Below are 23157 nucleotides of genomic sequence, written 5' to 3'. Positions count from 1 at the left end.
GTGGGTCCCTGAGGGCAAGCAGAGCCTGGGAACCTTCTCTCTAGTTCTTACCAAATGTCTGGAAAGCAAGTGACCTGGGGAAATTAGGTGGAATTGTAAGTGACCCTTTTGTTCCAGTCCGTGTTCTAACTTATCTCCTAGGCCAGTGATGGCGAACCTATGACACGCATGTCAGAGGTGACACGCAAACTCATTTTTTGGGTTGATTTTTCTTTGTTAAATGGCATTTAAATATATAAAATAAATATCAAAATTATAAGTCTTTGTTTTCCTATGGTTGCAAAGATCAAAAAATTTCTATATGTGACACGGCACCAGAGTTAAGTTAGGGTTTTTCAAAATGCTGACACGCCGAGCTCAAAAGGTTCGCCATCACTGGCCCAGGCTAAGGCTGAAGCCCACAGAAAACCATCATTTTCCCACAACACATCCCCTCACAGCACTGCTTCTGAGCATCCACTGAGGTGTCCCCTTGCGTAGAGCAGAAGACAGGTCATGAACAGACAAAACTGACCTCATTCCTGCCTCCTCATTTCCTTAAAAAAATAGCTTAACTCCTCCCACCCTGACTTTGTCTATCTCCTCTTCAAACTAGAGATGGTATTGCCTACCTCACAGCGTCATGGGTGATTATGAGCTCTGATTAATATGCAAAGCCAATAGACAGGAAACCAATCCTGGTTCTTCGTTGGAACCATTTTTCTTAAGAAATATCACCTATGAGTGTCTCTGCATCACTCTGCCTACAGAATGAGATTCCTGGATTCCGTGGGGGGTGGGGCGAGGAGGATGTTAATTCCCTGGAGGACCTTGTGTGCCTTTTTCTTTTTGAGGATGAGAGCTAAGTAAATTACACGTCTCCCCTCCCTCTGCCTCAGCTGCTCGATCTTAGATCTTAGTATCAGATTTACATTTCATCCCTACTTATGTTGTGTTTCTTCTATTTCTGTTGTAATGACCCATTTTCTTTTCTTTCTTTTTTTTCAGGTTCTTTATTTATTATTCTTTTTCCCATCACCATGTATGCCCTCTTCCACCTCCACCCACACCCCTTCTCCCCTGCAATCACTGTTGTCCATGTTCCTCTTTATTGGCCCAGTTTCATGACTGTTTCTAAAACTATCTCCAACCTTTTGTTGAAGTTCACATATTTTTCTCCCTTCTTTGACAAATGAATAAATTAAAACTCAGAGATGTAATCAAGTAAAGTCACACAGCAAGAAAGCGACACAAACAAGATACCTTCCCATTCAATGCATTTCTATTTTTACCAAAAGTCTCTCAAATCTCTGCGTGTATACATATGCATCTGTAAGAAATAAAATTTCTAAGAAAAGAGCACTTTGTATGCTAAGCTGGAAAGCTGCCCCCTAAATTACAGCAATAAGAAGCCTACTTTCTATCTGAAAAGCACTTTAGAATTTACCAAATGCTTTCATGTAAATTATCTCGATCTTTGTGATTGTTCAGCGCTGGGTCCTGTTTGAATTTATAATTATAAAATAGAAAAGGTTTAGAAAAAGGCCAACACACAAAGCAAAAAGAATCCCAGGGAGAAAAGTTAACGCATTTGGGGGGATATTTGGTTAAAGAAAGAAAACTGAGTGGTTCAATTGGGAACATAAAAGATAATTATAGAGCAGGGGACTGAAAGTGGCCTTTCACCCTCACCGTAGGCACATTAGAGGGAACAAGCGCTTATGAAATTCAAATGAGATATTTAGAACATCCTACAATCAGTGTGCTAGCCAACCAGGACCCTAAAAATAAATCTGTTAAACTTATATATGAAGTTATAGCAGAGGTCCATCATAAATATAATTCAGTGGACTCACAGCAGCTATAGAAGGAGTATTACGTGGCCAAATGAACCTGGGTAGTTAGATAATCAGAGAGATTCTGTATACCATTTACATAGCAAAATGTTGCTGAGAATTAATATAACCCTGAGGTGAGGAGATTAGCATCCACTTAAGCAAAGAATGGAAAGTAGACAATGTTAAAATGAGTCTCTCCATACTCCCAGTCAAAATGCTTTAAAATACATGAGCAGAAATTATGGGCAAGAAAGAGGGTCCATTATAGCACAACGAAATAATTTTTAGGGAATTTGCTAAGAGGAAACTGGGTGAACAGCAATGACACATAATTTTGAATATAAGGATTCTAGCCATCAGTTGACAAGCAAAAGTGTCTGTGCCATTGACTTATGGAGTTAGGTCACAGAAGATGAATTCATGCGCAGGAAAAAACTGGATGGAAAAAATGGGGGATTTTTAAAGAGAAAAATAGAGTTGGTGGTATCTTTAAAAGATGTATGAATTCTACCCAGATTGGGTTGCTTCATGGTAAGAAAATGCCTCTATTATAATAAAAATGTGCTATGGAAGCCCTGACGTTGACTATGCTTTAAAATAGGCGGCCATCTGGGTGGGATGACATAGAAGGGGCTATGTTTGGAGAAGTGGGAAATAATGTACATGCTCGGGTTCATTTTAGCAATGGGATTCTTTATTAGCATCTGCTGCTGCCAGTCCATTTGCATTGCGTTCTCATTGCACGGTCCCTTGTTTTTACTTTCTATACTTAGCTGCCACCTTTTTTGAACACGTGAATGACTTTCTCACCTCCGCATCCATTGTGCCATCTATCCTATACCATGTGGCTTACTCCCCTCTTAAAGTTTCATTTTTGTTCACTGTTTAAATAGCAATCCCACCTTGTTCGTTCCCGGGGTGCTGTCTTCGAATCCCCGCCGTAATGACTATCCATGATGTCACCGAAGCCACCTGCCCAGCCCCACCCCCTCTCCTGAACTCCGGGTCCCCACAGACAGGTGGCTGTTCACCCGCTCACCTTAGGTGTCTAAAAGGTGTCTCCACCACTGTGGACTCTGCTTCTCTTTCTTTTGATGTTTCTTCCCAGATTCCCCCTCTACTCCTGAATGGCTCCATCATTCTACCAGTTTCCCATAATGCAAATTTCAGTCATTCTCCCACTGTTCTTGATCTCACACGTTGCATCCAATGTATCATCAAAACTGCCATTTCTCTTAAAAAAATGATGGCCCTAAGAGCCCGCCACATGTACAGAAGATGGTATGAAGGTGTGGTCATGGAATGAATTCATGGGAAAGGCACCCCATGAAGCCAGGCTTGTATCCAGTTTGTGATTTCTGCCCTCGGAGGAACGAGCAAACACACCTTCCTGTTTCCTCCAGAAGCAATTCTGCGGTCCCTCCAGAGTGACAACATCCATCCTGAAGATGGAAACGGAAGCTCATCATAAGTGACAGAGAGTGTAACAACCGTGTGAAGATGCACCCGGGTGAAGCACACATGATCCATGAAAAAGGAGGGAGGCAGAAGCAGAATGAAAACCTTTGTTACTGACTGCAAAGCTCTCTCGTTTTAGTAAAGATTTCTGGGGCGTCATTTGTAAGAAAGAGCCAGCAGGTAACAGAACTTCGGGTATAACCTGCCCTGCCCTATAGGAGATTCCCCCTCTCCCGGCTGGAGAGGAGGACAGGAGAGGAGAGAGCACCCAGGTGAGAGCGCACACGGGTGAGTCATGGCCTCAGAGGGCCCCATTCCCATCACTGATGGCCCTGGGCTCTCGGCAGGGGTAGGAGCTAGACCTGGAAGATGGCTCTGGGCCCTGGGAAGGCAGATGGACCTGCTCAAGACAGAGCTCCCGGGGCAGGTATGTTGGGGCTAAGCAGGTGTGAGACTTACACTTACGTCAGCCCCAACCTGCAACTGGGTCAGTCCTACGCTAGGACGATGCCATATCTATTTTTGTTAATATATGGCTGCTTCGTAAAAGAGCCAATATTAAAAACCAGAACAGTAATAGAGGCACTGGAAAATCACACTAGATAAACACACATTGGAAATCCTTAAAGAATTTAAATGAATTAAATACAGTGTTGCCCTGGCTGGTTGGCTCAGTGGGTTGGGCATCATACCTTACACCAAAAGGTTTTCAGGTTCAATTCCTGGTCAGGGCACATGCTTAGCTTGTTGTTGGGATTCCCAGTAAGGATTCACAGGGGAGGCAACTGATCAATGTTTCTCTCTCACATCAATGTTTTTCTCCCCCCCCCCACCCTTTTCTCTCTAAAACCAATGAAAACATATCCTTGGGTGAGAATTAAAAAAAATACAGTGTTTTTACAGCTTCACTGTTAGCTTAACTTTCTTTTAGAACTAAAGCTGCAGTTTATGAAGGTTTCAGGAAGAATGTTGGCTTTGAGAGTCTGCTATGGGGTTTGCTTCTTTATAAAACATTCTTAAGTGTTGTCTTTGACCCAAATCCATACAAAATAATCTCAGCATTATGTAATTCTAAAACAAAATCTGAACAGCATTCAATTAGGATTTCAAATGCAGACTCTCCTGTTCCCCTCCTTAGAATGAAAAGTCATAATGGATTTGCTTCCTCAAATAGATCCTATATATAGCACAACAAAGCACCTTAATTACTAATCACTTTGTGCTTTTTAAAAATTTTCCTCTTTTTAAAGCATATTTAGTTAGACAAGTTTTTTTGGCAAGGTTTCTAAGGAAAACATTAATTTGAATGAAAGGCAATATTGAGACTGGAAACTTTTTCGCCACCTGGCAAATGTCAATTTGTACAACAAAATGTTTTCAAAGAAAAAAGAAAAAAAGAGTCACATGGCAGAAATAAATACCCTTCAATGTCCATGCATGCCCAAGGACTCCTGTTGCTGTGCAGTTCCTGGGAAATTGAATTAGCAATGGCATTCTGTGCTGAAGGCAGCCATCACTGGTTCCATGCTTGTAATGTAGACATTAGCATTCGAATCAGCCCATCCCTTGCACTTGGATACTCCCTGATTGAATACCTATTAAATTGTTCCAAATAATCATTTTCATTTCTTGCACAGTGTCTGCCTATAGCCTAATAATATTCCCAAGGAATCTCAGATAATTTGCTATCTTGGGATTTCACCTTTTCTAGGGAGAAATTGTGTCTGTGAAGTAATGATAAATCTTGTATTTCTATTGTTGAAAGTAACTTCTCACCCTCCTGGGCACCGTCTTTGTGTCTATGCAACAACAGCAAAAAAAAGGTTAGGGAATCGTGCCCTAAACTACTAATCCGAAGTCAACACCCAACTGCGATTTCCTAGTCATGAGAAGGGACCACGCCTCACCCTACGCCATGACGCAGACACGCGATTTTCTTTAAATGATGGGCGATGAACCGACTTCTCATTAGGGAGTCAGGATTTAGATTAGAGGGGCCAAAGCAAAGTGAAATCTTAGGAACCAAAAAATTCAAAGAAAGAAATTGAAGAAAAAACAAAAACAAAAAATCTTTAAAAAAAATTGTCGTGTTCCTGTCTTGTATTCAACTAGAATTCTACTTGAAACAGTCATTTAAAATTTGACGGTCATAGAGGTGAGAACATTACAATTCCATTTGATGATTTGTTTGATTATTATTTTTATGTACCTGGATCAGTGATTCCTAGGACATTACGTCATGATGGTGTGTGGCCTAGGGAACCAATATGCCTACGTCCAAATCTGACGTCTGCTTTTTACTCATTGTGAACTTTAGCTAAACTAAGATTTGTTTTTGTTTTACTTTCCTTTCCCTCAGTTTCTTGTGTGTAAAATGAGGATAATAATGCCTACTAGAGAGCGTTGTGCAAAATTAAACCATTTAATACACAAAAAACAACAGGAAATTGCCAGCAAAGGAAGGACACATTAATAAGTGTTAACTATCATTTTTATTATTAGGACACTTTAGTATTTCCCTGGGAACTGAGCATTTGTGTCTGATGCTACCATAAAACTGATTTATCTCTTACCTCAGCTCTTTCAGCAAGTCTTCTTTCGTTTTCTTTAATTTTATTTCTTCCTTGGCTAGATTTTGTCATAATGTTTTCAGTGAGACCTCATATGGGCCATGCTCTCTAAGGATTCATTTTTTAGATGAGCAGTTGATTGCTCGTACACGTGTGTGACCATCTCGGCTGGTACAAAATGCATGTCACAGAGCCTTCCCCTCAGAACTTCCTTGTAAAGACAAAAGTCTTCGGTTCCTGGTTGGTGTGGGATGACAACCTTGGCTTTCTCTCACTCCTTCACCCTCACTTCTAACTGGAAACCTTCTAACTAGAATAGAAAAATGGTGTCTCCGCCTCTACCTGGCTAAGCCTTCAACTCCACTTCTGATAAAATACAGTGTGAAAAGGCTTCCCAAGGCCAATGCCAATGTGGTCTATTGTACATACCATTGCATATAACCTACACCCACCCACCCCTTTTTTCCTTATTTCTGTAATACATCCCTAAAAATATGTAGGTAGCATCATTTCTAAGTTCTTATATTTCTGAAAAGAACTATATATTAATCTCTTAATGCAGTGATGGTTTAAATTCTATAAAATGTAGGTTCTCAATCAATTTTTCTTGGAAATTTGTGAACAGTGTTTTAACTTAGATGAGAATAGGGCATCGGACTTATTTGTTTCTCAGCCCAGAGTAGATAGATGAACACTGAAGACAGATCGAAACGGCCAAAGAACATATATGCATGACCTATGGACACAGACAACAGTGTGGTGAAAGGGGTGGGGTCTGCGTGGAGCTGGGCAAAGTGAGGGGAAATGCGGACACTGGAATATGCCAACAATAAAGCTAAAAAATCAAGCCAATGAATTTTTTTCTCCTAAAAAATTAAAGACAGATCTAATTGTTCCTTTTTGTAAATTTCTTAAAACTATTTTGTGCCTCAGTTTCTTCACCTATGAAATGAAGGGAATAACAGAATTTGCTTTTTAGACCGTACATGTTAAGGGCACAGAAAAGTGCTTAACAATAGTAACCACTTGAACTGCTAGCCATTATCCTCAGCATTTGCATGTTTGAAAAGAACTCTATACAACTGATGTCATATTTCAAAAATAGCCTGTCGGAAACAGGTTTTTAACCCCAAGCCATGTTACCTAGACTTTTTATATTAATAATAATTGCATCATTCTGATTTACATATGACAAATAACCATATTATCTTTTCTCCCCAATTAAACTTGCCATAGCTTGGCTAATTAACTACTGAAACCTGCTGCCCGCTTATGCAGAATTGAGTTGGGACAAATAGATTTCTGTTTGTTCCAGGGTGACCGGGAGCTGTTAGTCCGTGGCCAGATCTTCAGACACATGCACTTCCTGTCCTTCATTTATCACAGAGGCCAAACCAATGTGACCAATAAGAACTAGGAATCAAATATGACAGTGGTGACACCACTAGGCCACGTTCTAATACTTGCTCCAAACTGCAGTACCATCTCCTCCCTGTCCAGGCCCCGAGCAGCCATTGGCCTTGGTGTGGAATCAGAAGAACCGAAGCATCTAGTCAAATAAATATTAATCAAAGGTGCAAGAAAATCCCGAGTGCCTTTGAATTAAGCAGGATAATAACGTTTCACTGAGCCACATTTTTAAACAAAAAGTAAATGACCTATTGTTTCCTGAAATCAGACTGAGGAAGAAGTAAATGAATTATTTCACATTTGACTAAACCATGAAACATCCATGAACCCCATAGATCTCTCTCTGTTAGAACTCCATGAAATAATATAAAAACATGCCAACACACACACTCAAATAAAAAACTAAAGTCTGAAGCACGGTGGCTTCAAACACCAAAAGCATGATGAATCAGAGGGATGATTATTGGTCAGAAGAGGTTAATAATTAAGCTCAAGTCAGACACTGAATTCCCGGATAGAGCCGTGGACTTGCTTTGTTCCTGAGACACGGGCTGCATCCCAAGTCCCAGCTGCCTCGGGAGTGTGTGCTATTGGCCAAGCGGGGCGCGTGGCGGACGTGGGCGAAGACTCGTCCAATTCCATCACAATGATGGGGAGCGCTATTCCCTGCAGGCGTGGGGGGGGGGCGGGCTTCATCTGCATTTCAGCTGGGCACTGGGCACGCGTGTCTGTGAGACAGATGCTTAATGACAGTTCTTTGTGATGGTGATAATGAGGAAGGGCAGATCCATTTTTAAAACCACACGCAGCTTTCCAGAGCAGGTGATTTTGAGAGGGTGAGACTGTGCACAGCACGGCCAGCGCGTCGAACATTAGTTCTTGAATCTTTGGGTCTTAACTTATAATGCACGTATTGCAGTTCTGATTTTGAAAAGCATAGATAGTCTTGCTCCAGGATATAAATTATGGCTAAAATCATCACCAGGTCATCTCAGAGGGATATTTTATGTTTTAAGCCATTAACTATCCTAAAATGTTGATTTTTTTTTTAAGTACAAAGGTATGCCACAAATATATTTTAAATCCATGTAATAAAGATATTCACCTCATACTGCTGATGCAAACCGGTTGCCATACCTGTACATCTAGATGAATACAGTCAAGAGCCACATAATGTTTTGTTCAACTAGGAACCAAATACTAGTATACATCGTTGGTCCCAAAAGATTATAATGGAGCTAAAAGAATGCCTCCTGCCTCGTGCTGTTGTAGCCATGTTAACATCACAGGCAGCGTGTTATCTCATGTCTGTGATCATGCCCTGCCAGTCGTGTAACAGCACAGCACATACAATGACAGGGTCAGGCCATACCATCCAGGTTTCTCTAGTGAACCCCGTGGTGCTTGCACAGTGACAAAATCACCCGACGACGCATTTCTCAGACAGTAACCCATTGCAAACAGTTCATGACTCTACTTAAATACATGCATGTAGCTCTAGCCAGTCTGGCTCAGTGGATAGAGTGTCAGCCTGCGGACTGAAGGGTCCTGGGTTTGATTCCGGTCAAGGGCACCTGCCCAGCTGCAGGCTCAATCCCCAGTGTGGGGCGTGCAGGAGGCAGCCAATCAATGATTCTCATCATTGATGTTTCTCTCTCTCTCTCTCCCTCTCTGAAATCAACAAAAATATATTTAAAAAATAAAATATTATATTTAAAATACTACTAAGAAAGTACGCTTAAAAATAAATAAATACATGCATGTATAGCTCTCGTTATATCTGGTTCCGCTGTGCCCGTGTCTGAGTGCACCCTTCTATTTCAGTACTTCCTAATTAGTTTTCCCTCTTCCTCCATAAGTCAACTCCAGGTCAGAGCACAATTACAATTACGCATGATCTCTACGAGGCCTGCCAAGCAGATACAGGGCTCTACCTCGTCTTGTGATTCCCACATTCTTTGCTCCAGGAAGGATCTGCATGAACTCATAACATCTCTCTCAAGCGCATTTAAAACCTGTGGTTGGCATGTCTTGTACTTAGAAAATAAACATTGTGGGATGCTTAATGCCTCGAAACATAAGCTCTCCCTCTGACATTACTTGCTGGTGATTTTAGCCGTAACTTGTTGCTGGGAGGTTCTAGAGCAAGACTCTCAGTGCATTTCACGCTGGTTTACATTTTCATTGTCAAACGGGATCCTCCCGGAGGAGAAACGACTGTTTTGTGTGGCAAAGCCAAGCACCTGGAGGTCTGCCCTTGCTTTCTGCCCCAATGCACACGCGCACATCACAGCGAGGCCCCGGCAGGCGCAGTGACGGGCGGTGACAGTTTGCTCCATAGCTTTCCGCTTTGTAGGCGACAGAAAAATCAGCGCCCGCATGTCAGGGTGTGAGGGACACTCCGGCTTGACAGCCCTGGTCATGGGACAAACGCTTGCGATTCGGTTGTTGACAACATTCGGGGAAATGCCAGGGTTGCAGAAAATATAATATCAAATGAGAACTGTGTTTCTTCCTTTTCTTTCTTTTTTAATTTTATTGATTTCAGAGAGGAAGGGAGAGGGAGAGAGAGACACAAGCATCAATGATGAGAGAGAATCATTGATCAGCTGCCTCTTGCACTCCCCCCACCAGGGATTCAACCACAACCCCGGCATGTGCCCTTGACCGGGATCGAACCTGGGACCCTCCAGCCCACAGGCCGATGCTCCATCCACTGAGCGACACCAGCTAAGGCGGAGAGCTGTGCTTTCTTGCTCTTTCTTTGAGACTGAGGGAGGGTTTTACTTCTGTTTCTGTAGGCGATCCATTACATGTTATAGTGACACTGACTGAATGATTGATTGATGATTTTTATCCAACTATTAATTAAAATGGCTTATAATACATCTTTTTTAAGAAACTGGAGTGGAGTAAAACATAATAAAAATGCTGATCTGTAGAATCTTACCAGGTGAAGATAAGGCAAAGCAATGTAGATATCAAAATCAGAACTTGGTTAAACATTGCAGACTGTGTACGCTGAATGGCTCTGTGCAGATCATTCTAAAGTAAGACAGAGAAGCACATTTTAAATGTTGATAACTATTAAATATTCATGAGCTTCATTACATTTATTACTATGTAGTACGTTTCAGCTATGTTGTGCATACTCAACACATATACTTTCAATGGATACATCAGCATATTTTCATTTTTGCCTGGATCAAAACATACCTAACTAAATAACAGATGTATCCATTAAAATTGATTTGAAGAGGAATATTTTATGACATAGGAACCTTTCCACTACATACTAGTATATTATAAAAATTCAAATTATAAAGTGGAACATACAGTACGATAGAATGTAGGATATGTGTGTCTTCATAGAAAATGTTAGGATATAAATTCTTACTAGTAATTAGTCTATGTGGTAGAATTGTAGGTTTTCATAATATTTTACTTTCTAGTTCCCAGTTCATCTCAAAATGTTTGATAGTAAGCTATTAATAGTCTTAAAATCAGTATAGCAGGAGACCACTTCACCAATACAAAATTCCCCAGAGCCATCATTTAATCTTCCTCCGCCACACTTTTCACCAGAACTGTTATAAAAACAAAAAGCTAAGCTGAACAGAATTTCACCTCTCAACCCTCACTTTCTTCTGAGCAAACACAAAACCCAGACAAATACAAATTTAGCAACCCGGGAGAGGAAGAGAGGCCAAACATAGAAATACAGTGGAAAATGGACCCTAAGTGAATATTGCACAGCACTCCCCTTATTCTCAAGGACTGAGGGGCCATTTCTCTCTTGGTTAGGCTGTTTTGGCCAACAACTAATAACACAATGTATTAGAGGTTTATTTTTTCCTGGTGCGTGTTTTCCATTAGCAACGTAGGCTAAGTCTCTTTAGTGAAATAGGCTTATGTATTTTATTTTGAACAGCTAAGACAGCTCAATGTTTCTGCAAAACACCCCACGGACCACACTCGCCCACGGTTTGGCCACGCATTTTCCTGAGCCTCCAGAGGTCACTAGTGTGGATGTTTAGAGACATTCATCCGGTGACAACTTCTCAAATGTTTTCCAAATATCCCTCCGGGCCAAAACTTGGGTCATAATTTCTGTTTAAAAACCATTTAAAAGAAAAACAAGTTTGCCTCTGGAAAAATTTAATTTCAATGTAGTAGAAGTCATCATATTGAGCCCTTATGATGTTTATGCCTTATATAGATAGACACACATACATATTTCTGTAAGTATATGTAATTTTATTGAATTCTCACAACAAGCTTGGTATGTAGACTCTTTTATTCCTTTTGAAGATGAAGAAATTGGCAAAGGAATTGAATCTCTTAGCTATCCTATCAGAGTGATTAGCATATAGTGGACTTACATTAACATTTATAGAATGAATGACTAGATAACAGATATCTTAGAGCCAGCTCGCTGCTAAGCAGTGAGCTCTGCTGTCAACATATTTTGGTCCTAGTTATACATCAGTCCTGCCCCACAGGGTCAGCCTTGGGCAAAGCGAAACAGGGGCCCACTCTGAACTCTGCATCTTTTACTTCTTGCTTCCGTTTGCCCCTCCTACTAGCCCAGTCACAACCCAACCAAAAGGAAAAAGATGGCTTTACCTGCGGAGCTTCCACCTCCAACATGGCGCCTTTTCAAACCCCACAGATTTTTATGAAATATGAGGCCCAGACAGTTACAGGGACTGAGGCCACGGCCTCCTGGATCCTGAGAACCAGGGCCCCATCATACACGAACGGGTCACCCAGAAAGGTGATTTGTCTTTGGAAAGTGGACTCACTCATTGGACCCATTCACACAGCACTGGGCTTTGGACTGGTGATGTGTAGAAACTCCAAATCCTGGTGGTTTATCAGTTCACAGGGCCTGACAAAGAGGTAGCTTGGCCATGGGGCTGTTTTGCAAGTTTCCATTGTGATTAGGGTACATGCAGACTGTCGCTTATGCTCATTAGCTTAGACGCCCATACAACACATCACTTGAATTATTTGATAGCATTTTACCAAAACTCTTTCATTTTTACAAACATCTAGATAAAACTATGTACTAAGATACTGAATTTATTTAAAAGAAGTTTACAAATAAAACATGTAGATATGTAATTATAACTAAATAAATCCTAGTCATGAATTTATACTCGTGGGGGAAAGCAGGATAAGAAGTAATGAGGCAAAGGTGTTGAGTCTTCGTCTCTCTCTCTCTGTTGAATGTGAAAAAGATAAAGAAATGTGATGATCTCCATGAAAGTAGTACATAGTGAAAGGTTGAAAAACATGTCTGCATTTGCATGTCCCTTTCGTACTTACAATCATATTTTCCAAGGCGTGTTTGGCAAGCCAGCAGTTCAGAAAGACTGGGACAAAGAGATTCCTTAAGGCAGGCCAGAATATCTGAAAAACAAATCAACACTAAACTTTTATCTCAAAGCAAAGAATCACATCCAGCAGATCGAAAAGAAATGCAAAACAGAAAAAAAATGTTATTAAAGACAATTTAGCAACTTGGAACATGTGACAAATACATTAGACTCATTAATAAAATGCAAGGAGTAGATAGGATTTTTTTCATTCATTGTCTGATTCTTACTTAGAGAAAAACTCTTTGGGAAATGGTTACAGAAGAAGAAAGAAAATAATAAGCTCTCTGGGTGTCAGATATAATGATGCTAATACTATCATTACATCTCTTCCTGTGAGAGTCTGTAATAGACATCACCTCTTTCTTCTTTGCAACTTGAGGGGGGAAGTAGAATAAGAACAGAAAGCATCGCCTTTAAAACATTACCCCTCAGTCTCAGGATTCAAACATTCTAAGTGACCTTGGGGAACCACGTTTAATTGAAATGATATTTACTTAGCCATTCAATCTAATTCCAGTCGCTCCTCTAGGTAAATCACCCAGATTAAAGTAATTGTCAGAAGTGAGCAACCGTTAGGCATCTACTCATCCTCATAATTTTCCAAATAAAACTCAAAGTGTGCGGGAGCACAATCCCCACAGACACTGTTGCAACTCTTCAAATAGGAATTAAAACCAGAGCGTGCAATGCAAACATGCCACTGAATAGGATCTTCAGGAAGTGGGGGCTCCGCCGACTTGGATAAAGAAGCAAATTGCTGGCTGTCTGGCTGCTGACAACTTCCTTATTAAAGAGACAATTAGTCAACCCTATGGTTAAACCAGAGATAAGTGTATTCTCGGTATGAGAAATGTTTATAAACAACTGGTTCTACTTGCTTTCTATGTCTTTTAATTCCACCCTATACACAAGAAATGGAGTAATTTCTAGTTTGTTCCGGCAATATTAGCGCTTGATTAAATGGCACCTCTGCACCATATATTTCTAAGAAGCACTTCATTTTGCTGTTATACCAAATCTCAGAAGTTTTTATTTAATTTCACAAGCCGAGCCCCGAACTGATTTTCCTATTTAGTTGTTAATACAATGATTCTAATCAAAACCTAAAATCATTTATCTGCGCTGAATTTTGATGTATATTTTTAGCATTTAGATTTAAAGACATTACTGAAGTCTAATGACAAAATTATTTTTTTTTTATAGCAAAGGTGGAGATTTATTGAAGAACAAGTACAGACTCCCACGTGGGGAGAGGGAAAGGGTCCCACAAAGTTCCTTTTCCCTATGGCTTATAAAGGCTACAGATCCTTGTGCCTTGATATCCCCTCTGATTGGTCACTATTCTCTTAGACTGGTTACTATAGTAACTCCTGAGCTCAAAGGTCGAACTTCACATGGGACATGTGAAGTTCTCCCCCCTACTTCTTCCTTACTGTTTGCCTATTCCCTTTGGGCTTTCTTCTTTTTTTTTTTTTTTTATCAGATAACACTTATTTTTTATTTTTTTATTTTTTAATTAAATCTTTATTGTTCAGATTACATTTGTTCCTCTTTTTAAAATTATTTTTTTTTAAGATTCTTTTAGGACTTACCGAGATAACGAAGGGAACCGCATTAATTATTTCCAAGATGAAGGGTATTCGTAAAATCTGCTCCCAGATGTTCCCCTTTCAAGAAAGAAGAAGTAAAAATAAAAGTCAGTTACACCAAATCCCATTACAGAGGGCAATGCCAGCATCTCAGAACTTGCCTAGCATTGAGGATGCTTACAACGCAGAAGACTGAGTCATTATATATATGTGTGCAAAGGGGGGGAATGGAGCCATCTGAAGTAGTGTCTACAAGAAAAATAAAGTTAAAAACAGATAAAGAAATGTGATGATCTCAAAAATAAATAAGTATGCAGAAACCGGTTTGGCTCAGTGGATAGAGCGTCGGCCTGCGGACTGAAGGGTCCCAGGTTCGATTCCGGTCAAGGGCATGTACCTGGGTTGCGGGCACATCCCCAGTAGGAGATGTGCAGGAGGCAGCTGATCGATGTTTCTCTATCATCGATGTTTCTAACTCTCTATCTCTCTCCCTTCCTCTCTGTAAAAAATCAATAAAATATATTTAAAAAAAAAAATAAATAAATAAATAAATAAATAAATAAGTAAATGGGAAGATTTTTTTTAAAAAAAAGTATAGCAATAACTTTCAGAGATTATTTTTTCTAAATGCAATTGTGCCCTCTCAATTTTGTAGTAAGTTTAAGAAGCAAGCCCGGCCGGTGTGGCTCAATGGTTGAGTGTTGACCTATGAACCAGAAGGCCATGGTTCTATTCCTAGTCAGGGCATATGCTTGGGTTGCTGGCTCAATCCCCAGTAGAGGGTGTGCAGGAGGTAGCCAATCAATGTTTCTCATCACTAATGTTCTTATCTTTCTCTCCCTCTCCCTTCCTCTCTGAAATCAATTAAAATATTTTTTTTAAAAAGAAGCAAAACAAATGTTACAATAATCCTTGAATATTGCCCATAACACATTTGGATCCTATGATAATATTTCATGGAAGAAAAGTTACCAGTAAAAATAAAACAGACTAACAAAACCTACAGAATCAATGGAAACGTGACTCAATATAATGTTTACTGTAATAAATATATTCACAAAGTGTAAAGCATATAAAATAGTTCCTAAACACACCACTTGTTAACAATGTTCATTGGTACTAACATTGCTTTTACACCAAGAAACCACAACGGAAGAGGTTTTTCAATCATAGATTCTACTCTTCCAACCCACACTGTGCAACGAAGTGAATCAGGCCTGGCCACATAATTCCCAGGGCCCAGTACGAGCTGCTCATAATATTGTCCCAAAGGTTTTGCACCAATATTTCCCCAAACACCCTACATTCTGGCCACACTTAAATATTAATTATCTTTCCATTTCATATGTGCATTCCTTCCTCTGTGCCTTTCTTAATTCCATAAACCCTACTGGCCTGTCTTTTCACCGTTCCTTAGTGAAATCGCTGAGTCCAGGACTCTGCCTAATCGGTCAAGTCCTTCCTTTTCATCCCATGACCTGGCCCCTCTCTCTGAGTCCCCGTAGGACTCCATTTGCACCTCACTAAACAAACAAACAAAACAAAAACCTATCATCCTGCCTTCTGTATAACTTTTTCCTACCTAGCCCCACTTCCCGATTGTAAATTCACAGAAAACAAACAAACAAATAAAAACCAACGCCCAGCTTGGAGCTCTTCATCAAACGGAGGCTCAGTAAATATTGGTTAAATTATGTTACCCAAACAAAGCTTTGCCAAAAATTAAGAGCATTCATTAATATGATCCCTAGTAGACATGCTCTTGCTCCCTCGATGTTTTCTGTACGGATCAGGGAAAGGCTGGGAACAATAAAGACCCAGACGGTTGCCTCTGCTTGGCTCCTGTGAGCGTGCGCACAGTGGATCAATTACCCCAAAGGAATGAGTGAAGCCACCAAGGAGAACGTAACTATATTACTACAGTGTTTTTGTATCACATACTAGAGAGGCCCAGAATAATTAAAGTGGTTTAAAAAGAGCTTGCTTTATCCCCAAAGTAGGAATTATAAAGAGAGGAAAGCTGGGTAAATATTAGTAATGTGTTCTATTAGCAAAAAAAAAAAGGCTAATGAAAACAGCTTACCTTATAACTGAGATAACCAAGCAGTATGGTTTCAAATAGACTTATCAAGGCCACTAAAACCTAGAATATAAATTGAACCTTAATGAGAAAATGCAAAAAAATTAAAATAACATACATTCATGACTATAGTACTACACATTATAGGCAATATATATTATTTTCATGATTATTATCAATTTCAAAGTTAATAAATGTATAAATATGTACATGTATGTATATATATTTACATATATAGATATTTACGTGGTATATACATATATGCTATAGGGAGTGTTCTAAGGCTCTTCAGCTCATATAAGGTGGCAGGTGTCCCTAGCACGACAGCTTAGCTTTTGTCCTTTCTAATACTTTTTAATAAACCTTTTCTGACTTATTATCACCAATGGAAATGTGGGGTTACAGTAGTGAGGCTGGCTGGAGTTTGCATGACATGGAAAGAACAGGTTGTCTGGTGAGTGTTGTGCTAACACACACACGGTCACACACAACTGCCCACCACAAATAACACCCCCGGCGCCTGCAGGTCATTCACCCAAAACAGCAGCACCTTCAGAAAGGAGCCCGAGTTCCCACGGAAGGATACAGTCCACCCCATCACCCGCCTCAAACAGAGCGAAGCAGCAGCACTGTGAGCACCACACAAAATGGTCCAGCTCAACCCCTCAGGGCACCATTGGGATCACCAGCCACTTAATTGATTGTTCAGTTCACGGTGATTTGTTGAGATTCTTACATGTTCCAGACACTGAGGACACAGGTCAAAAAGCAAACATGTGCCCAGCCGACCTGGCTCAGTGGTTGAGCATCAACCTATGAACCAGGAGGTCACGGTTCGATTCCCGGTCAGGGCACACGCCCGGGTTGAAGGCTCCATCCCTAGTAGGGGGCGTGCAGGAGGCAGCCGATCCATGATTCTCTCTCATCATGGATGTTTCTGTCTCTCCCTCTCCCTCTTCCTTCCTCTCTGAAATCAATAAAAATACAATTTTTTAAAAAAGGCAACGTGGAAATTGCCTTTGGGTGAGTTGTTCAGGGACTGTGTAGCAGGAACAGGGAAAGTTGGTTGGGGAACGGGCGGGGCTGAAGACCCTGGTTGACATGGGTTTTCTCCAGGCCCTCAGCCGCCATCTGATCTCAGGGTTGTTCTCAGAACAGAAAGCAGCGCTCAGGCAAACACCAAGAAAGGGGCGAAAGGGTGAGTCTAAGATGCGCTCTGCTACTCTCCCACCCTTGCCCTCTTACCCTCAAGATTCATTAAGCAAGAAAGCAAACCTATTTTTAATATCAACAGTTTCTCTCGAATAGTATTTCTCTGGGAAACAGGGATACATCCAGAAATATAGGAATGAAACAAGATGGCACCTAACCTGTAGGCCCCATAAAGGTAGACTTCTGTTCACCCAAAAGATATGAGACCTGTGAAAAGAATAGTAAGATGTTACTTTTTTAAAATGTGGGAAAGGCATTCAGTTAAAAATTGTGCTTGAGGTTGGAAACATTTAAATAATGCTAGCATAAAGGGACGATAAAATATCAAAATTAACATGAGAAAAGCTTTATACTCTTCGTTTTCTTTTTAATAATAATATCCATTTCTATTCCAGGAAATACCCTTTTTAATTTCATTTTCAGGCTCATATTAATAATAAAAGAAAAGCTTAATGGACCTTTATTTAAAGAGTGGTTATGGCGAGGTACAAAAACCTCAAACCTTTTATTAGTCGAATTCTCCATTGAAAATTCACTTAAGGGTCCTTCTATAAACTCTAAGGTTTTGTTAATTTTACAGCTGTTACTATTTAGCAGTACAAATTCAACAGTGCTAATAATCCAAATAACTCAGATGATAGAGCACATTAATATTCCACATTTGGATTTATATAAAATATCTAACATCTCACCAAAAACCTGTGACTGAGGATAGCATAGAACATTATACAGGACAAGGAATGACTGTCCGTAACTGTCTCTTAAAAATCATTTCACCTTTGACGTCAAAAATTATTTATACTCTACCAAGAACACCATGGCTTTACTAAAAGCTAGTTTTGCCAAGCTAACAGTGTTTTCTTTGATCTGGGGTGTTGTTTTCATAGGTCTTGAAATATCATAGAGCATTTAAATGTAAAGAAGACCTTGAAGAAAAATATTTGTTTAGACAAGACGATGTCATGTAGACTGTTTTGTAATCCTAAATAAAAGGCCTTTCTACAAATCTCAGCTATATAAATTTCAATATATAGTGAGACTGAAAGTCCTATTCTTCACTCATTTACTAAGCACTAAATTGGATAAATGCATGGAAAGAAATGTATAAATTCTAATAAAAAAAAACTAGTGCCCAGACTGTCCTTTATAAATTAGATGTATCATGAAGAAAAAAACATATAGGACTGGTTTGTGCATTTTTAGACAATGTCCAAAACAAATGAGGAGGGGAACCAGCTGGCAGCCAGCCGGTCATTCCGAATGGAGCTTCAGTCCCATGGACAAAAGCCTGAGCAGGAACACACCACCCCCGGTGCTATGGTAGGCTCTGGTTTTAAACGCGTTCCACACGCCCTAACATACGAGCACAGTTGCGGCTGCATACCTTTGTGTCTCTCACCTGATGTTAAAAACTAAGCGTCACTTTCACAATTTTAAAGTGGGAAGGATGCATAAGTTTTTTTTTTTTTTTTTTAAATATATTTTTATTGATTTCAGAGAGGGAGAGAGAAAGAGAGAGAGAGAGAGAGAGAGAGAGAGAGAGAAAGAAACATCAATGATGAGAGAGAATCATTGATTGGCTGCCTCCTTCACCCCCTACTGGGGGGATCGAGCCCGCCACCCAGGCTTGTGCCCTTGACTGGAATTGAACCTGGGACCCTTCAGTCTGCAGGCTGGTGCTCTATCCACTGAGCCACACCAGCTAGGGCCAGTTTTGACACATAGTGAAGAACTGTAAGCACCAGGAGGCAGTGAGTCAATGCTGATGGCTCATCCCGCCATGAAACTCATGAACCCCCTTGCTGGGAGTGGCGTCCCCTTTGCTAACCAACGCCCCAGAATCGTTCACTACAAAGGGCCTGCGCCCCAGTCTCTCCCTCGCGCAACCTCCTACATTAACAACACACTCCCTTTCAGAGCCTTCCATTGGTTCAGACTTTGGCCACATTTTCATACAGTTTTGAGCCCGGAAGGGACTTGACAATACAGCCAAGCAGCACTACATAGCTTCAGCTTTATTATGTCTAATTGAATAAATCTCCTGCTGAATTAGCCTCATTATCTTAAAGGAGAGCTGCGCCCAGAAAGGCCATTCTGTTTTGCATTAAGCGGTGCCACCCCCACAGTGGGGACCAAGCAGGAACCGTATTCAAGATGGAGCCGTGACTTCTTTGGGTTGTTTGTGAGTTGCAGTAATCTGATTTTTCGAACGTTTGTCCTCTATAATTACGGCTAAACATTCTTAGACACGTGGCCTAGAAGTTAATTGTAGGAAACATCGTTCTCTTCATGTTTTCAAATAATATCATTTCACTCTGCTGCCCTCCCGCCCTTGCCCTTTGACCCTTAGAGAGAATCTTCTCGTGCCTCAGTTTGTGATGCTGGGGCTCCCTGATGTCCATCTGTGTTATTCGTAGGTCACCAGGTTTTAAAAACAATGCTGGTATGTTTTTCGAAGGATTCGTAATGTGAAGCATGTCTAGTGCCACCCGGGCAGCCACATGTCATCAATGGAATGCGCACTGATGTCCCCAGGGCAGTGATGGCGAACCTATGACACGCGGGTCAGAGGTGACACGCAAACTCATTTTTTTTGGTTGATTTTTATTTGTTAAATGGCATTTAAATACATAAAATAAATACCAAAAATATAATTCTTTGTTTTATTATGGTTGCAAATATCAAAGAATTTCTATATGTGACACGGCACCAGAGTTAAGTTAGGGTTTTTCAAAATGCTGACACGCCGAGCTCAAAAGGTTCGCCATCACTGGCCTAGGAGGTGTTCTCCAATCGTCTCCATGGTGCAAGGCTATCAGTACAGCTGTTGAGCATAATTCCATCGGCTCAGCCACATTTGCTGACCCACCAAGTCCTAGGCTGAGTATGAGAGCTCCAGAGTCCAATACAACAGGCCGCTGGCCTTCAACCAGTACAGACAGAACAGAGAAATGAATGCAGTTGACCCTTAAGCAGCACTGGTTTGAACGGAATGGGCCCACTTATAGGCGGATTTCTTTCTTTCTTTCATTTTTTTAAATTTATTGATTTTTTTTAGCAAGAGGAAGGGAAGAGAGAGGGAGATAGAGAGAGAAACATCAATATGCTTTCCAATTATTTATGCATTCGATGGTTGATTTCTGTATGTGCCCTGACCGGGTATTGAACCTGAAACCTTGGCTTATGGGGACAAGACCCTAACCACTGAACTACTGAGCCTGTGCAGCCAACCAGTGATTCTCTCTCATCATTGATGTTTCTATCTCTCTCTCCTTCTCCCCTCCTCTCTCTGAATTCAATAAAAACATATTTTTTAAAAAAGAAAAAACCAGAAGGGAGTGAAGGCAGAATCGGGGAGAAGGCGGCCTGGTAGGGGGTGGCCCAGAGAAGTGCCCCCCAGCTGCATATGTCGCGGTGGCAGAAGCAGCAGAACTTTCTCGGGCTTTTGCAGATGCTGCAGAATGTGAGGCCAGAGGAGAAGCTGAGAAGGACTCCGAGGCTTTGGCCCCACAGCTGTCAGGATGGGGCTGCAGGCGGAGCAGGGTGTGGGTGAGGACCGAGCTGTCATGCGCTGATTTGGGGAGAGCGCAGAAGATGCCAACCGGAACGTGGCCAATTGAAATGACATCCAAGTAGGGACACTGAATGCGCAGTTAGAATGCGATCGATGGGATACGCAGCCATAAAAAGCAGAAAAAGATCAGGACCAGGTAGGGGGCCAGGTGGGTTCTGGAAATATTGGGGAACCATTTTGTAGCGAATAGGGTTGTCTAACCATGATGCTGTACACCTGACGCTAATACAAAATAATACTGAATTAAAAAAAAACACATATATTTGATTAACTTTTTAAAAAAGTACTGAGGGCCTCTGGGATGAGTACAAGTGGGAGAAAATTGGGGAAATAGGGTTAAGTGTGTATTGAAGGGAGTAAGAGACATGAAACAAGTGGTCCAGTGGCAGAAGGGCAGGCATGCCAGAGAATGCAATCTTTTCACGGATTGAAAATTCCCTGAGTGGAGGCAATGTCGCTTTCCCTGGCTGTGTCTCCTTTTGCAGCCTTACAAACACAGGCTCACCCCCCAACAAAGGTATTCGGAATTATCCACCAGCCTTCAGCAAATAAACTGTTTCCTAAAGAAGCAGCACATCGATGATCACACCTTCGAATTGCTCTTGTTAATCATCAACTTATCTCCGAACCCTCTAGCAAATGCAGAACTGTCTTCACTGTCCAATCAAACAGAAGAGTAACCCAGGCATTTCCGTGCATAGCATTTCTATTTTATTTTCATCTTTTTTATTTTATTTTTTATATTTTCTTAGGGCAAACCTCCACAGGAAAATAATAATAATAATTGTACAGAGGTTCGCCATCGGCTTCGCTTTCTGCTTTGAAATTATGTGAAATTTGGAGGGCTGGGCAGGGGCCCAGGGTGGTAATCGGATCAGAATGATCCGTGTGCCTGCACACCTGGCCCCTTCCCTGCTGCTTCCAATGGAGGTAGAAACTGAAGTCCATCATGTACAGCAATGCAATTAATCAAAGCAGCACAATCATGAATAAAAAATAAGTTAAATCGATGCCATTTAACTCAAATAAGATCAAGAGCTACACAAGCTAACTGTGCACTTGACATAGTCATGGATGCTGGAATGATTCTACTCAAGAGTGCCAGCTAGTCCAAACCGGTGTGGTTCAGTGGATAGAGCATCGGCCTGGGGACTGAAGGCTCCCAGGTTCGATTCCGGTCAAAGGCACATGCCTGGATTGCGGGCTCGATCCCCAGTAGGGGATGTGCAGGAGGCAGCCAATCAATGATTCCCTCTCATCATTGATGTTTCTCTCTCTCTCCCTCTCCCTTCCTTTCTGATATCAATAAAAATATATTTTTTAAAAGAGTACCAGCTAGACTATCACTAGAAATACCTACACAGCTGGTATACAGTAGAGTAATATATATAAAGAAAGAACAGAAAGGTGGTGAGTGTTTAAAGAGACAGACCCATATTAAACAATTACTTACAGTGCTTTGATTAGCAGTAAAAACTTTATAGACAGTTGGCATAAAGTTATTACATCCACAGTGTTATTAGCATTAGAGGAATAGATAAAGAATATAAGCAAAGATGTTTGAAAAGAACGTACAAAGGTGCTATTCATGTACTAAGATAGATCAATACCCAAAACATCCTTGGAAAAAAATAATTCTATGTAACATCCTTTAAAATTATAACACAATTCAAAGTAATCAAAAGACTATTGTCGAGGGTCAGACCGAAATACCTTACCATTCATTTCCTTGTGAGGGGCTTTCCAGCAGCACTCGGATGATGTATAACAAGCAGCTTAATAATTTGAGAGAAAAATTGAACAGGCGTATTCTTAGACCTTCAAACAAATAACAGAAATTGGGTTTTCATTGGAACTTAGTCCAAAAAAAGAGACTAAAAAGAATTATCAAAAACATCATTAACTACAGCACTGAGATTGTATTTAGAAACTTCAGTGCCATCATCGTCTACACTCTCTGAAGTTCAAGGGAGCTGAATGTTAACGAGCTGAATATGGAAACCAAGATTGTGATTGACAGACGGTTTGAACAGCAAATGACAGCTAACACTATACGCAGAGAG

At 40.7% G+C, this 23157-nt stretch overlaps 1 protein-coding gene across 4 annotated transcripts in view; it reads right to left on the bottom strand.

The window, feature by feature from the left end:
* KCNT2 (potassium sodium-activated channel subfamily T member 2) overlaps positions 1 to 23157 on the bottom strand; it is a 128456-nt gene that overhangs the window by 63481 nt on the left and 41818 nt on the right. For all 4 annotated transcript variants that reach the window (XM_070401228.1, XM_070401230.1, XM_070401229.1 and 1 more), the window contains exons 3-8: positions 22813 to 22912; positions 17679 to 17727; positions 16312 to 16371; positions 14232 to 14306; positions 12587 to 12670; positions 10206 to 10300 (exon numbers count right to left, since the gene is read on the bottom strand). In XM_070401228.1, coding sequence (XP_070257329.1) covers positions 10206 to 10300; positions 12587 to 12670; positions 14232 to 14306; positions 16312 to 16371; positions 17679 to 17727; positions 22813 to 22912 — 463 coding nt within the window. The remainder of the gene's footprint in view (positions 1 to 10205; positions 10301 to 12586; positions 12671 to 14231; positions 14307 to 16311; positions 16372 to 17678; positions 17728 to 22812; positions 22913 to 23157) is intronic.

The sequence above is a fragment of the Myotis yumanensis genome, unplaced genomic scaffold, assembly GCF_028538775.1.
Source record: "Myotis yumanensis isolate MYYU_CA2020_CCGP unplaced genomic scaffold, mMyoYum1.0.hap1 SCAF_22, whole genome shotgun sequence".
In the NCBI taxonomy this organism is placed as follows: Eukaryota; Metazoa; Chordata; class Mammalia; order Chiroptera; family Vespertilionidae; genus Myotis; species Myotis yumanensis.
This window is presented reverse-complemented; position numbering and strand designations above follow the sequence as displayed.